Below are 17,351 nucleotides of genomic sequence, written 5' to 3' on the forward strand. Positions count from 1 at the left end.
TAGTGGAACTAATCTTGAAAATGTTCCTAATGGTTTTTTTATGAGCAGGTGGGAGATCCTAAGTTTGTGTTTGAGGCCAAAACAATTTAAAAAGGATGGACGTTTTGGTACTCAACACATTGAATTGGAGATTGCAAGCTCTAACTCTGTTCTCCTTCATTGATTATTTCGTCGACAAGACCAGCAATCACGTCTCAGAAAGGATTTGATTTATAGATCGTCAAGGTTCATCTTGAACACCACCATTATTGAAACGAAAGCAAGCTATAATATTATTTCCTTGTTTGGAACTAGCTTGCTCTGTTTAAAGGGGAAGGCTTAATACGTTTTTGTTTATATTAATTGAATGCCGCAGTTGATATCTTAGACTTCAGAACTTCTGAGATATCTGAAGCAGCGGCAGTGTCTGTTTCCATTTCAGGAGAAACATAATGCATTGATGACGAAAACTCAATGTCTAAATCTCATATATGTAAAACAGGTAAACTCATCTAATATATTAGCGGAACCTTTGCTGTTTCAAGAACACACATTTCATCAGAATTTGATCAATGGATCATTGTCCTTCTTTAACAGGAGAGAGTGAAGAAATGTTTGAATTTGATGAGAAATCTCACAGGAGGGAATGAATTTTGGGTGGCGCTTCATTGCAGGCGCAACTACTACTCATACAGTGATACAAGTTTTGGAAGATAGTCTCAGAAACTCTTTATGATATTTGCCTCTCTATTGGCGATACAGTGAAAATCTTGATAAGTTTTGTTTAGAGTGTGTGTCAAGTATTCTTCTTTCTTTTTACTCATACACCATTGGACTTTGTCAAAATATAATGAACATTCATAAGTGTCTAACTTTTGAGATTCGCATTGTTTCAATTATAAATATAGTTGGATCCCGTAAATTGGATCTAACTATTGGAGATAGTCTTAAGAACCACATCAGTTGCACATGCAGATTCCTTCGCTCTGTATAAAAGGTGATCTAAAATTTCAACTACCGAAGAGAATGAAATTACGTTTTGGATAATCGGTATCTATGATAGAGACCACATTTGAAAAGCTGGAAAGCACCCAAAGAAAATTTAATATAAAATAGGGAAATTTTTCAAAAAAAGACCCAACTAATTGTTATTCGAATATTTAACATCTAAATATTTATTGGTTGGAATAAAAATACTCGAAATATTAAATTGGTGCCAAATGAAATGTTATCTTTAAATCGTTGGTAGATTCTAACCTGGAACTTAACAGCCGTTACGACTGTTACGGCATTACTGGTCAGCGTTAAATTTCAATCAAACATGGTTAAATAGTAGAGCTGTCAAATGGTCAGTCCATGGACCATTTGGGCGAGTCCATCTGGACATTCTTTTGCATGGGCCAAAGTTAGACAGTCCCAAATGGACAATGGTTCACAAAGTGTTCATGTCCATTAAGACCATTTCCAAATGGTCATGACCATGGACAACCTATTTTTTTTTATTGTCATTCACTTATAAAATCTGAATTTTATTTTTGTTATTCTTTTTTGCTATTCACTTATAAAATCTAAGTTTTATTTTTGTTATTTTCTTTTATAAAATTTGAATTTATTTTTGTTTTTATTCACTTATAAAATCTGAGTATTATTTTTGTTATTTTCTTTTATAAAATCTGAATTTTATTTTGTTGTTTCTTTGATAAAATCTAATTTTTTTTTGTTATTTCTCTTCTAAAATTATGAGTTTGGTGGAAAATTACGTAATTACAATTTCTCCTCAAAACCAAAATTAGAGAATCCACATTTTTTGCCAAAACCGTAAAACTGTGTTTTCCCGCCAAAACCGTAAAATTACGTTTTCTCGCCAAAACCGTAAAATTATGTTTTTCCGCCAAAACCGTAAAATTACGTTTTTCCACCAAAACTGTAAAATTGTGTTTTTCCGCCAAAACCGTAAAACTGTGTTTTCCCGCCAAAACCGTAAAATTACGTTTTCCCGCCAAAATCGTAAAATTGTGTTTTCCCGCCAAAAATTTATAAATGTAAAATATAATAATTTAAAATTATTTAGTTGTAAATGGAATTTCTCATTTTTGTAAGTGGGCAACCCATTGTCCATTTGGTTAAGCCCATATGGTCAATGGACAAAAATGGTCAAATGCCCAAATAGACCATTTATTTTTTGGTCTGACCATGGTCAGCCCATATGTATATGGACATGGGTATGTCCATGGACGGCGCGCCCAATTGACAGCTATATTAAATAGATAACACCTATTTACATTACTATTCTAATATGTGGACTTAGGCTACATTACAAACGAATACGTATATTATAAAATATCCATCAGTTTCTTTGTTGATCTGTTAGTATGCAAATTTTTATGTGCTTCCTAGTGCTAGAGAATTTGTTAGAAATGCCTTTTTTCAGATATTTCTTTTCAAAAATATCCTTTTTTTTAAAACATTTTCATGGTTGCCCTCTTTTACACAAATACAATATGTTAAACTAATTTTTAGATTTTTTTTTTTAAGGTTTGGGTTCTCATTTTTACATTTAGGATATAGTTTTTAGGGATTATGATTTAGTATTTGGGGTTTAAGGTTTAGAATTTAGTCATTTTATATATTAAAAAGGGGTATTTTTGAAAATAGACACCATGAAAGGGTATTTTTGAAAAGTGACATGGAAAAATGGTATTTTTGAAAATCCTCCAAAGATTTTTCACTGAAATATAATATAGGTTTTATTAATTAATTAATTTTTGATCATGTAGTAAATAAATGATTTTATCATGTGTTGTATACTTGTAATTCATGTTCTGTATTTTGCTCTAACGACGGCAATATATGTGACTGTATTTGCGATTTTGCGTTATAAGTTTTACTGATTAGATCTTTTTGGTTACAAGGATATTTCCTATTCTAAATTGCTGCAAAAAATTCATATAATATTAAGTATCTCTAAATTAATATTACTAACAATCCTATGATGAAATGGAAAGTGCAGAAAGTAAAACTACAAGAACTAGGAGCTAAATGCAAATGGAACAGAATGATTATGACAATTATGAAGCTAAAACAGAAATAGAAACTATGGAAATGCAAGTATTGAACTAATGCAATGTAAGTAATGAACAGGATACTAAATGAATGCAACAGAAATGCAACTAGAATGAAACAGGACAAACACAAATCATAAACACAAGTTCTGGGTTGGAACTCGAGCAAGCACCCGATCGAGTGTAGATCGAGTGCAGGGTCGAGCTGGACAAATATGCAAAACAGAGCAACACAAGAAAAACAGAGCAATACCAAAACGAATCAAACAACGATCAAACAACAAGATTTAAGCTAAGAAATCAATAAACAAGAAAGGTCTTGAGGAGGGATTCATGGGCTGGACTAATGATTGAGGTCATCTAACTTGGTCAACAAATCTCAAACAACTTGAACTAATCTCTAGACATATATTTCTAAGACATGTTTAATCCACTCTCATGGCAAGAAACAATCCAACTCATGCATCTCTAGACTTGTTCTCACAAAGTAAAGAATCTACACAAGCAAGCATTAAGCAATATGTCAAAAATCAAACAAGACTTCTAATCTCTTAGCAAGCCTAATGATAGTCTCTAGATCTAGTCTTATCTATGCTTCTTAGACATTGGTGTGATGCTAAGATGCTTGAAATCAGATCCTACCCTCTGAGATATAGGATCAGCATTAAGAACATCTAGCCTAGAAGAGATCTACAACAATCAAGCTTGACCAAATCAAACAAACCTCAAACACAACCAGCCTAACACATCCTCAATATCCTAAGCAACTACTCACAAGCATACATGATGAACATCAAAATCATAAACCCAGAAAATGATGAAACTTGCATGATTAGATAGATAAAGCAAATATCTACAATATTGAAGAAAGAATCAAACTCAAATTCTCAATATTCTAAAAGTTATGAAACCAACAATATTGAAGAATTTAGTCTTTTTTCTCCTTTTAAAAGAAGTACAAGATCTTAAGAAAATAAAAGTGCAAAAGGAATAATTCCCAAAAAGGTAAAAACTAAGTTTTTGACTCTCTAAAAAGCTGGGCTCTTTGGTAGCTGCAGGTACAAGCCCTTATATAGAAAAAGTAGTGGAAGCCCTAAAAACGCTAAAAGACAAAATAGCCAGACGGCTCGACCAACTCGACCTGGTGCTCGGTCGAGTGACCGGTCGAGTTGGCTCCTCTTGTGCTCCTCCCACTCAGTCGAGTCCCTCTCAGCACACGGTCGAGTCCCTCTCAGCACACGGTCGAGTGTCTGGTCAAGTGGGCAGTCGAGTTGGACTCCGGACCTTGGTTCTTCAGCCTTAGCTCTCTTGCTTTCTCCTCATGATTGCTTTACTTCTCCTCAGCATTGCTTCCATGCTCCTTAAGCTCCAAAATCACCTGTTTATGCATGAAAAGATGCAAATGCAATGCAACTAAACTCTAATGCAAGAACAGTCCTAAAGCTATGCAATAATGGTCAAAATAGATAGCAAAAGATGCAAAAGATGTGAATATATTAAGGGAAAACAGGGTAAAATATATGAACATCAGGTAACGACGGATTTGGTTGTGCGGGACAAGCGGTTTTATAGTGCGGTAGGGTTGAACTGTGGTACGTGCGGGAGAAATATATTTGCGGGACAAGTGCGGTTACTGTAAAATTAAGCGGTACAAAATAATGTTTGATTGGTGAAAAACTATTTGCGGTGCGGATTTCATATTATTTTATAAATAACTATTATAATTATATATTATAAATAGACATTATAAGTAAATATATTATAAATTAAATTATTTTCTTTATTGTTAATGAAATAGTAATTTTGTATATTATTTATAAACTTTAAAAACCAAATTATTTTAAATTAATTATGTAAATTTTTGTTAATTAAAATAGTGAAGAAATACATTGTTTTAAAAATAAATTCATTCTATTGAAAATTCGAATTTCTTTTTCAACATTTTAAATCTAGTTAAAACAGATATTATACATTTTGATGATATAATTTTTTCTTCTAAAATCTGTTTTTCATATTTAAAGTGATTATTGTATAAATTTTGAAGAAATGTTGAATTATTTTTTTTAGTAATTTAATTAACAGAAGTTTTAAAATTTAATTGAAAATACATTTAACATAGATTATTGTTAAATATAACTGATTATTATTCTCTTTTAAAATAAATAGCTAAAATAAATTAAAGTTTTATACATCTTGTTCAGTTGTGCGTTATTTGAAAACCACTAGATAAATGGTTGCTGGACACAAAAAGCGGTCCACTTGTTAATTTCTTCTCTTCAAAAACACAAAGTAGGTTTTGTTTTACTTTTCCCCAAAACGCAAATTATTGAAGATGTATACGAATGGTGACTTAAAGCATTTTTTAAAAAAAAATCTTTAAATACGGACTTGAATGTGCTTCCATTCACACCCTAAATATAAAAGTAAAAGAAGCTCTATCATTGAAAAATGCATTATGCATGAGTATTAATTTTCCATTTACATGTGTTTATGAAATCCATATATATATAATATAAATTTAATATTGATTTTTTTAGATATAAGCAAGACACCATAAATGTAAACAATACTTTAAGCATAAATATAAAGAAATGATGACACCCTTTGACCAAATATATAGTCAAAATAACCAAATAATACTAAAAAATATATATTTGTAATGGAAACTCATTACATATTCTTCTATAGAAGATCTTAGATATAATGTATATTTATGTGTACACACATCTAAAGTATATATATATACACACACACACAAAACCAAAACACACAATTCTCAATTCCTCTACCCAAATATTAAAAAGCTAAAACGTAAATAAAATCAAAATAGGTATAATTTCGTAAAAATAAATCTTACTTTTTTTCTGAAGAGGAAAACAAGTTTTTATCGATCCAGGAAAACATTTTTGAGCAATTTATAAGTTTTTTTTGGTGGTAAAATGGTATATCCTGAACTTCTTTTTACATTGTTTACAATTTTTATTATGCAGATATTATTCTCCTTGAGACTTGTTGGTATCCTCTAGAAACAAAACTAATGGCAGTCATAAATTTGTCATCTCTTCTATTACACTCGTCGTTCATGATTTCTGCTCTCATCCTTATGCCCATGATTTCAGGTAAACACATTTATTTGTCAATGTTTATATTTTTTTTTGTTTTTTTTTCAAAATTCGACATTTTTTCACTTGGTAAATCTTCAAATTCATTACTTACAAAAGGTGTTTAAATTCCCTATTTATATATTATTTAGATTATTAAATTAATGAAAAATATTACTAATGTATATGTTTATACATCAAATAGGCCAAACATGTCCTCTGGTTGATAAAACATGTATGCTAGAGGAGAGGTGGATAGGCGCATCGAAATGCAATGCATCATGTCAATCTTTGGGTGGAAAATGGAAAGAAGGATATTGTAGGCAATTTGCTGGTATTGATTATTGTTGTTGCAAACACCATTTGAAATCTCTACATTCTCCCATGTCTAGTCCTCCTAATAACTAATTAACTTATAATTTAATGTGCACTCTCAAAACTATATGAATAAAATATATCTAAATTTGACACATTTCATCATTTTATGCAAGCCTTTATGTAAATAAATTTATTCGTCCACTATCTAATGTACGAGTCTTCATGAAGCACATCATCAAATTCCTTAATTAACTTCCATTTAGGCAGTGTTTGGAACGGCTCATAAGTAGTGAACCGTACCTTTAATGTGTAAGAAACACAATTATTTTTCCATTTACTAAAAAAAAAATTATGTATGTTGTTAATCTTTTTAAGAGAAAGAAAAGAGATATTGATTTCACTGATGTTTTACATGTGAGAATCTCCTCATATATGAGGAATTACATGGACGATTTATCTTTATTTTCCTAGCATTAAAATAATTACTTTATTTAATAAAATTATAAATCATATCAATTATAATTCTTTTTTGAATTATTATTATTGTAGTCATTCAAGATATTCAATTTTTATCCTTATTAACAAACTTATAGAGAATTCAATAAATAATATAATATATTAAAGAAAAATTCAAGAGGACTAGCATTCACCTTCACATTCAAAAATTACCCATTTACCCTTAAACTTGAATTTTCTATTTTTCAAGATATAAGTAGGATACCACAAATGTACACAATATTCCAAGCAGAAATGTAAAGAAATGATGATACTCTTTGACCAAATATATAGTCAAAATGAATTAATTAGAATTAAGATAAGTGTCCTTATACTCAACTTATCTTTAATGATATTAACATAAATATTTTTTACCAGTAACTACCCAAATCTGATTCTTATTAACAAATTTCTAGATAAATTAAAAAATAATATAAAATAGGTTATACGGGGAAGTTGGCCACGACTTCGAGGGATTCTCATTCAATCATCGGTACCAAAGCATCTTCACCGATTATAAATTTATGATGATCACTTAACAATAAATATTTATTTTTAATATAATTTATAAATAAAATTTAAATTTTAGATATTGAATATAAAACTATTATACTTAAAATATAACAATTAGTTATAGAATTTCTAATAAGTAATTAAAGAATGAGCTCATCGGCTCTTTAGGTAAAGAAAATTTTACTCTTTATTTCCTTAGATTGATTAGGTTACATCACTTGTCCTTATATAAACATTACAATATTAGGTTTTTGCTGCCATAGGACAGCTCACTCATCACATGAGTCTAAGACACTCAAATATATTCTTCAGTTATATTGGCTCCGTACGGTCAATTGTGGTCTTTGCTTTGTTGACTGTGTTTTCGTCCATTTGTGCATGTGGAGGTAGACGTTGGAAGGTTGGACAAGCTTGAATAGTTGTGGGCTTGATGGTAACGGGCCGGTGCGAGGTAGAGCCCATTATCGTTTTAATCACTCCAGTCCTTGGAGCAATCTCTTCATCTTCTTTCTTCACTGTTACTCGACTCCACTTCTGATCCAATTCACTTGTGATCTTGACAGAACAAGTCGGAGCTGTTGAGTTCTTGTTGATAGTAATAAGTATCCGTGAGGTTTTTTTGGTAAGAACCCACTTGATTTTGTGACAAGCCGTCCCGTGATCCCACCGCTAGCTTGCTCCCATGGACCCCAAGCTGGCCCTGCAGGGCATCGATCCTAACCCCTCACCGTGGAAAGGAAATCACATCCAAATCCACCAGTAGGTTATTGGTGCGCCAGGCGCTCCTCGAACTCTAGTCCCCACCCTTTAACAACCTTTTCACAGGACAAGCTGTCACCAATTGATCTGCAATTTTTATGTGACAACCCGTCCCGTGACCCCACTAGCCCACCGCTAGCTTGCCCCCATGGACCCTGAGCTGGCCCTGCAGGGCATCGATCCTAACCCCTCACCGTGGACATCCAATCAATTGGTGACAGTTTGTTCTGTGGGAAGGTTGTTAAAGGTTGGGGACCATGGTTCGAGGAACACCTGACGCACCAATAACCTACTGGTGGATTTGGATGTGATTTTCTTTCCACGATGAGGGGTTAGGATCGATGCCCTGCAGAGCCAGCTCGGGGTCCATGGGGACAAGCTAGTGGTGGGCTAGTAGGGTCACGGGACGGATTGTCACAGATTCTCTCTCATTTTTTTCTACCAATCTAAACCCACATTTCATTGTGAAAATCTTCTCTAGGGAGAGCCTAACAAGAGCCTTACAACTTACATAGGTAAAAAATATAGAGAATCACCATATGTTGTTTGCATAACTAACTTTAGAACCTAGACAAAGAAACAACAAACGAAATAGCTATTACTACAAAGTAAAAGGATAAAGGATTATAACAACCCAAGAGATAGAGAGAGTGTCCTCTCGACAAAAGACTAACCGGTCCAGCAAAAGGGTAACCTTTGACAAGCCTCCAATTGCTTTTTCTACCAACCTAAAAGACTATGAAGATGCAACATTTGAACGAGTGGATGTACTACTTCAAATGGACAAAGCACTAGTTCAAGACCAGGGTAACGAGTTAGCTATGTCGGTTGACAACATGGAACTGGAAGGATCCAGAAGCATGATACTTCGCAAAGGTTTAGAAGGCACATGGTGCTTCTAAAAGACTGAAGAGTTTCCTATTTACAAATAAAAAAGAAACATGAAGAAAGAGGAGAATTTCCTAATCCACAAAGAAAAATGAAATTATTTGAATCCTATCAGAGATAGAATAGGGGATTTGCTTGTTATATAACATATGTTTAGTTTCATAAATAGGGTACAAAAGTTGTTGTAAGCTTTAGCACAAACAAGAAATATATAACATAGTCATTATGTTTTAGCTTTAGAAGAAGAAGAGCTAAGAATTTAAAAAGAGGGCTTGAGGTTTCTTGAAAGTTTCTAAGATTTGTTGTGTATCTTATAAATAGAGAGTTTTGAGAGACTAATAAATTATTTATAACAAACTTGTGAACAGATTTTCTATTAATAAAAAAAGAGTTTAAAAAAACCATTGTTCTATTACTTTGATTAATACAAATCGGTAGTTCTCCCATTTACAGACTATCCAAAAAAGGATCACCTCTCTTGATTACATCTCAAAACCGTGATTAAAGAACTTGATGCGACGATGGTTTGCGACAGCACCTTTCATCATTGGGAAGAAGCAGATCAGAGTTGTCCATTGGCATCTGTTTTAAACTCTAGCTTGTTATATTTTCTTTAATATCTTCTTTTCCTTTTCACTCTAACATAGTTATAAAGATAGAAACACATTGTACATACTTATCTAAAAAATTAAAAGGAGCAAAACAACCAAGAGTAAGTTTTGCTCACATATATATATTTAACATAAAAAACCATTACATAGTTAAATTAAACTAATTATATTACTACATAAACAACACGAGTCTCTGAACTTTACAAGGAACAACATACTCAGGCTGAGTCTAGCGAACCGAAATGTGCAGATGATATAGTGAAGAGCGGATCAACAACTTGTAGATTCACCATAGATATAGTCAAGAACCGCAATTACTCCAAAAACAAAAGCTTTATCGACACTTGGTTTTGTCACCACCTTATATATATCTCTGCTCCCAACCCATTCTTTTATCTGAGCAATGACATTTCCCGTGGAATCAATGATGCTACAATCCCTATCCGGGAAATATCCTCTTACATCAAAGTAGCAATTCCCCGGTTGGACGGAGATGCGGATTGAACCGATTATGGAGAAGCAAGAGTGTTTGGGATCCCTTAATGTGAAAATCGGTTTAGTACTTCCTTGGTAGTCGTAACTATAACCTCTCCACTTGTTATGAATGCTCAAAGCCTGCACCACTCCTCCCTACACCAATCAACACACATATTATTCTATAAACCAATCATAATAATTATTTCTCCTCTAAAGAAAGATAGATTTATTTTAAAGGGGTTGCTTTATCTTGACGCATTACGTTCATCTATCTTAAGATCTTTAACGTATAAAGTAAATCATTTATTAATTTGTCGTTGTTTAGATAGCTACTTCACCACTATGTCACTTTTTTCCAAAAGCTAATTAAAATATCATTTTAGAATTGTTTTCTAATATTTAGAGAAATACTCCATCTTTTTCATAATATAAGATGTTTTAGAAAAGATTTTTTGTTTTATAAAATAAAATGTTTTTAAGTTTTTATGCAACTTTTACATTAATTTAATATTTTATATTATGCAGTATTGCTTCTTCTTAGTTGAAATTTTTAAAAGTAAACACATATGCATGATTTTAGTTAAAATATTCTATATTTTGAAATGGAGGTAAGTATAAACTTATGTTTTCACGGGAAAATTTTGAAAATTAATATACAAATTTGGAAAATCGATGATAATTTACTTTTTTGGGGTATGAATGTTAGAACAAGGATGAGATAGTTGGGATAAAAACAAAAAGGTACCTTTTTGTGGATGAGAAGCAAATCGTTGCCATCACCATCTCTGAGAACTAACTCTCCTTTGATGCCAAGAACTCCACAACCGTCGATCTTGAAAACGATCTTCTCTTTGCAATCTGTGACCACGAAGCCACCACCGTTAACCACGTGTGGCCGCCGTCTCACAACCATCACCTCCTCCATCGAGGAACAATGCAACTTGCTCACCACTGCTTTCATTTTCTTTCTACTAACAAGCTAAACTCTTGTGTTATTCTTATATATAAATATTCGTATGGCCGTATGGGTCACTTTTTCTTTTTTAGTTTCTTGACTCTAAAGAAAGCAAGAAAGAAGAAGAAATGGTCCACTACATTTTTCAGTTATTTCAAATGTTCGGCGACTTACGTTTTGACTTTTAACATTTTTAAGCACCACGTCTCAACCTTTTTTCTATTTCTTTTTGGTATTTAGTCTCAATACAATATATACACAATATTAAAATATTAATAAGTATATACATGATGCAATAATTTGTTAAACCAAACCGTGTGGGATAATCAAAAATCATCGAGTTTCTTGTGACACAAAAATTCCAAATCTAAAAGTTTGCAGTTCATTGGTACTATAGGGGAATAAAACAAAATATTCCATGTGGAAAATGTGAAATGTTTAGTAACATACGTATCCGTGTGGGAGATTGATTACTTGTGAAGGCGGAGGATAGTTGTGTGCAAGTCAAATTACCCTTTTTCATCTTCGTTTATTCTCTCTTACCCGTTTCCAAATAATTAGCTTACTTTCATAGTAAGAAAATGCTCTCATTGTTTTAGCCACAAAATAATTACCCATGAGTGTAATTTAAACATTATAATTTTTTTTACCTATTTCTTTACTTAAGAGATTATATATGAGTGTATATACGTACGTGCTTCTAATTACTAATATTATGTTCTTATAAATGTGGATGCCAATATATATGACTTGAAAAAAAAAACCTATTACTTGAAGTAACTTTCATTGTTTTTCTTTTATTAGCATCCGAAGAGGAAACAAATAAGATGATTACTCATGAAACACACTACTCTTTGATTGTTGTTTATATCCAGTTGCTGAACAATTATACCCAATTGCGTCAAATCTATTGTCTTTTAGTTGTATTAGCTTATGCCAAGTTGATGCATATTTTAAAACTTCTCCGTAAACATGGATGTTGCAAGAGACTCATAATATGTCATCAGTACTTGTTAGCTTCACGTGATTTTGTATTGAGGGCATGTCATGTCCTCCAGCTCTTTGTCTAGACTCTTGAGTGATTTCACACATTACGACGTCGTTTTCTTGTTGCTTATTAATTTTTTAAAAAGACAATTTCATCAGTAAAATAGTTAAATGGAAAACTTGAAGCAACACAAATGACATCAACATTCTTTTCCTGACAACATTTTCTTCTACCATCCCGAACTTTTTTTTTGGGATGCCTTCTTCACCTACACACTCAATGACTCAAAAACCAAACATGAACACTTCCCACTACGTGATGATTATCATTACGGCTCTGGATGGGTTTTTGTTTAGCCTAAACCCAATCATCTAGATACCGAAATCATCCCAAGAGGAAATTAACTTAAAATAAAAAACATCACTAGGGATGTTAGATTTGTGTTTCGTTATTTTGTTTCAAAACCGGTTCCAAGAGAATGCAACGGGACTTCTTACTTCGTGCTGCGGATTGATCCAAGTGATGGATCCAAACTCAGCTTTGTTCGTCATACTCACTCCCTTCTTGCTAACAAACGTGACTGTGTACCTCTTCTTCTCTCCCACGCTTTTAAACGCAAGCTTTAATGGTTTAACCGAGACCCCAACACTAGGAGCCCCATTAACCATCACTTTGTAAACCGAGCTTGCTGCACCAACATTTGTTACTTCCCTAGTGTACCGCACTACTCTTTTACCTCCAAACAAAACCGAGAAACTTGGGTAGTTGAGCTGACCAGGATCTGAGAACTTCTTTGAGCAGTTGACGCTTGGTCGTTTCACTATCGCAACAATGTGATCTACTGTGTACTCTAGAGAGCACAAGAACCTAATGTATTCCTCGGTTGAGATGTCGTAGACAAGACCCGGTGAGAGAGCCTTTAGGGGATCTACATGTCCCGAGCCGTGAGCATGTGGGTTAGAGAGGCTGTTGTCTGCAGCATCATGGAGTGGGGAGTTGGTGTTGTCAAGAACGTAAGCTGTGGTCATGAGGGCTGATTTGATAGCACTTGGACTCCACTCAGGGTGAGCTGCTTTCAAAAGACCAGCTAAACCACTGATGTGTGGGCATGACATTGACGTACCTAACAAAAATCAGACACGTTTCATGTCAAACAAAACAAATCCAAACTCCAATGATTGAATATGTAATCATATCAAGTTTTCAAGAATCAGACCAAAGGTAATACTAATGTTGTTAAAGGGTGAAAATTAAAACTCCCCAAGAATCAGACCCTTTTCATGTCAGTTCAAACCAATTTCCCAAGCTTTCATGACCATAGATAATCACTAATTCGAATATGCAACCAAAACCATGTTTCAAAATTGAGTATCATTAACCTGTGAAGCGTAAGTAATAATACCTGACATGATGTTGAACTGAGTCCTCCTCGAGTCCTTCTCAAGACCAGTAGGACCAATAGCATCAGACCAACCAGCCAAGATGTTAACTCCAGGACCAATAACATCAGGTTTCAAGATCTCAGGAGTAACAGTATTTGGACCTCTCGAGCTAAAAGCAGCAACCACAGGGGACGGCTTAACATCAAGAACCGTTCCTTTAAAAACAAGAAGAGCAGTTGGATTAGAATCTGACTTAACATACTCCCTAAGTAAATCACCAGTCTTCTTCCCTACAGCAATCGCCGGAAGCAAATGACTATCCGCCACAAGCTCCTCCCCACTAGCCGCAGTATTCGCTATTATCATCCCTAAACCACCAGCATCTCTCACCATAGCTCCTTTCTCAACTCTAGCATTCACACCTCTATCACAAACAACGATCTTACCACGAACTAGAGTCGAATCAAGCGAACCAGGTAAACAAAGATTACTAGAACTACTATTCCCTTGATTATAAACCAATTCAAGAGGCTTCGTTCCCATTCCTACACCACTATAAAGCGAAACGCCGGTAAGTCTCTTCCCGTTACCTAGATTCGCAAAAGCCGGAAAATCTCTATCTAACGTTCCAGCACCAACAGTCATAACCCAAGGCGCAACATTAGCAACCGAAGCTCTAGTCGGACCACTGTTACCAGCTGAGCAAGACACAAAAACACCTTTCTCCATAGCCGAAAACGATCCAATCGCAATGGTATCGCGATAATACGGAGCGGAACCACCACCAAGAGATAACGAAAGCACATCGACACCATCAAGTATAGCTCGATCCATAGCAGCGAGGATATCAGATCCAAAACAACCAGTACTCCAACAAACCTTATAAGTAGCAACACGAGCACGAGTCGCCATACCTCTAGCCGTACCGGCGGCGTAACCGAGGAAGCTAGCGTTTCTAACTGCGGATCCAGCGGCGGTAGTTGAAGTGTGAGTTCCGTGTCCGTCGACATCGCGAGGAGAAACAGATTCACGTTTACTAGAGAAACCACCTCCTCCTGAAGCCATCTGAAAGCCTTTGGAGAAGCTTCTAGCTCCGATTAGCTTCTTGTTACACAATTTGGAATCGAAATCGGAACCAGATTCACATTCGCCTTTCCATTTAGAAGGAATCTCAGGCATATCAGTATCATCGAAACTTTTAGATTCAGGCCAAACACCGGTATCCAAAACTCCGATAATGACACCGTTGGAAGCCGAGCCGAGATCTTGGCCAGTGTAAACACCGAATTCGGAATTGAGACCGAGGAATTCAGGTGTGCGAGTGGTGTGCAGCGTGTAGACTGGATCTTCGAAGACGTCGAGGACCGAATCGGAGTCGCGGAGGAGAGAATCGGCTTCGTCGGAGTCGAGGTAAGCGGAGTAGCCATGGAAAGAGGTTGTGTAAGTGTAGAGGAGAGATGATTCCGATTGGAGTTGGGAAGTGTACCAATCGTGGTGAGTTTGGAATGAGTCTGGTTTATCGGAGTGTTTGACTCGGACGATGTATGTTTTTTTAGCGGAAGCGTGGTGGAGGAGGAAGAGGAAGAGGAAGGTGGTGATGATGGTGATGGAGGAAGAGGCCATGACTGTGAATGATAGAAGCAGAGAAGAGAGAGTGAGAGAATTAGGAATAATAATAATAATAAGAAGAAGAAGAAGATAAAGAGAGAGAGAAAAAAAGAAAAAGGGTTGGGCACGAAAGGGACGTGTGACCGTTAGGATAGAAATAACGGGAATGCCATCGTCGGTGGGGGAGTTTTGAAAAGAGTGTGGGAACACACAGCTGGAGACACGATAGAGACTACTTCATTTCAGCCTGGAAACTAATACTCGTTATCCGTATTCAACTCGTTACTCAGTTCATACCCGTCCTGAAAAAAGGATATCCACAATTTTAGGATCAAGTAAAGGGTATTATAATTATATTATTTATGAATAAAGAACAAATATAGAGTATTAGTTTAGTTTTCAATATCCATCCCGTTACCCGTTCTTTTACCCGTTTTGTTACCCGATCCGTAAATACCTTTTAATATTTCATATTATTATTATTTATTATTATTTTATAAATATATTATAGAGTTAAAGTTAAAACTTAAGTTCAATTTACTCGAATTGGACGCCCAATTGTATCCGTCACGTGTCCAGCGCTAACTTCATTGGCTGTGTTGGCCCATTCTTTTTCTTTTTCCACGTTCCTTCTTTTGTTCTTTTTCTTTTTCAACGTTCTTTTTGTATCTTTTTCAATTTTTCTTCTTCTTCTTATTAATTTTTTTTTTAATAGGTTTAACATTTAATAACCATAGATTTTGTTTCTCTCCACAAGAATTTTGGAATTTTTTTACACGGGAAACATTTTCTTTTATATTGGGTTTGAGAATTTGTTTGTATAGTTTGATGAAATGTTGTTGAGAATTAACATCTTTTAAGGGTAACTAATTAAGTTGTTGGACTGTCTTTTGAGAATTAAGATCATTTAAGGATAGCAACTACTACTACTACTACAACTAAAAATAAATAAAACTATTCAATTACTTTTTTACAATTTTGCCTATCTTCAAAAAAATATAATTTAATTAAAAAAATCAACAATAATTCTTTTATTAATATTACGGAAGTAGATAATAAAACTTATTCTTTTTTATAAAAACACTCTATCAAATTTTCATTAGGAATATAGATGTTTAAGGAAAAAGTCAATAATCAATAGTCATTAAGAGTTAAAGGCCTCAAATACTAATCTCTGCAGTTGAATTACTTTGTAAAACCAAAAATGTTTTAATATATTTCAAAAATATTTAATAACCAATCAAAATTAATAAGTAATATTTTACCTTTAACTTACCATATTGATTTGATATTAATCATATACTTTTTACCTCACAGCTTTGATTGATGAAAAGTTGAAACAAAAATTTTGTAATATTTTACTTTTAGTTAGAGGAAGAAAAAAATAAGAATTCACAAGTCACATGATGAAATGAGTTAAGATCGACGACATGTTAAATCAAAAGTGTTAAGATCATATGGTGATATAATTTAAAAGTGTTAAGATCATATGGTTTAATTAAACTGTATAATCATCTTTTAAGTGTAGGCTTTGAATATTCGGGATCCTTTTACTTACTCTTTGACATGGGAGCTTTTGTAAATGATTTTACTCGACTTAAGTTGAGGCTTGACATGTTAAGTTCAAATTATACAACTGAATGCACAATGTTAGACATAACACTTTACAATATACAATAGGTTTACATGAGTAATTAAGTTACATATAATTACAAGGAGGTCCTATATTAAACCCTCTCTTACACGCCCCCTCAAGATGGAGGAGCTGGAGCTACTCCAATCTTGCTCATGAAGTCCAGAAAGTGCAGATAAGGCAGAGGTTTGGTCAGCACATCAGCGAGCTGGTCGTGAGTGAAGACATGTGATACCCGGAGAGCACCATTCTGGACATACTCACGCACAAAATGAAAGTCGATGGCACCATGTTTCATGCGGGAGTGAAAACACATGATTAGCTGATAGATAGGTTGCGCCGACATTATCACAGTAAATAACCGGAGGCGAGGATAGAGTGATGCCGAGTTCTGTCAGAAGAGTACACACCCAGCTCAGTTCAGAGGCGGTGTTAGCCACGGCGCGGTACTCTGCTTCGGTGGAAGAGCGAGCAACGCTCTGTTGTTTCTTGGAGGACCAGGAGATAGGGTTTCCATTGAGGTAGAGGATATAAGAATTCGTCGATATACAGTTGTCTAGGTAACGAGACTAGTCCGCATCA

The 17,351-nt window shown here is 34.4% G+C and overlaps 2 protein-coding genes and 1 long non-coding RNA gene across 3 annotated transcripts; 1 reads left to right on the forward strand and 2 right to left on the reverse strand.

The window, feature by feature from the left end:
• The first annotated feature begins 5,778 nt into the window (after window positions 1–5,778).
• Window positions 5,779–6,612, forward strand: LOC147920643 (uncharacterized). The gene is made up of 3 exons (XR_015590455.1): window positions 5,779–5,871; window positions 6,032–6,160; window positions 6,348–6,612. It is a non-coding gene; the product is annotated as an uncharacterized LOC147920643 (long non-coding RNA).
• A 3,184-nt stretch (window positions 6,613–9,796) lies between these two features.
• Window positions 9,797–11,384, reverse strand: LOC104766568 (protein LURP-one-related 6). The gene is made up of 2 exons (XM_010490480.3): window positions 10,949–11,384; window positions 9,797–10,356 (listed from the first exon to the last, which is right to left on the reverse strand). Exons 1-2 carry the CDS (start codon window positions 11,162–11,164, stop codon window positions 9,997–9,999), a joined length of 576 nt encoding a protein of 191 aa, XP_010488782.1. The 5' UTR covers window positions 11,165–11,384; the 3' UTR covers window positions 9,797–9,996.
• A 911-nt stretch (window positions 11,385–12,295) lies between these two features.
• On the reverse strand, window positions 12,296–15,422 carry LOC104766569 (subtilisin-like protease SBT1.8). The gene is made up of 2 exons (XM_010490481.2): window positions 13,549–15,422; window positions 12,296–13,269 (listed from the first exon to the last, which is right to left on the reverse strand). Exons 1-2 carry the CDS (start codon window positions 15,149–15,151, stop codon window positions 12,605–12,607), a joined length of 2,268 nt encoding a protein of 755 aa, XP_010488783.1. The 5' UTR covers window positions 15,152–15,422; the 3' UTR covers window positions 12,296–12,604.
• Window positions 15,423–17,351: the final 1,929 nt, after the last annotated feature.

This window comes from Camelina sativa, chromosome 19, assembly GCF_030686135.1.
Source record: "Camelina sativa cultivar CO46 ecotype springtype chromosome 19, ASM3068613v1".
Taxonomy (NCBI): Eukaryota; Viridiplantae; Streptophyta; class Magnoliopsida; order Brassicales; family Brassicaceae; genus Camelina; species Camelina sativa.

Excerpts from the sequence above, each read along its gene's own strand:
- LOC104766568 (XM_010490480.3), bottom strand. The coding sequence starts at position 11,164 with ATGAAAGCAGTGGTGAGCAAGTTGCATTGTTCCTCGATGGAGGAGGTG. Across the intron at positions 10,357-10,948 it reads TGCTTCTCATCCACAAAAAG|GGAGGAGTGGTGCAGGCTTT; the intron begins GTACCTTTTTGT and ends TGATTGGTGTAG.
- LOC104766569 (XM_010490481.2), bottom strand. The coding sequence starts at position 15,151 with ATGGCCTCTTCCTCCATCACCATCATCACCACCTTCCTCTTCCTCTTC. Across the intron at positions 13,270-13,548 it reads TCAGTTCAACATCATGTCAG|GTACGTCAATGTCATGCCCA; the intron begins GTATTATTACTT and ends GATTTTTGTTAG.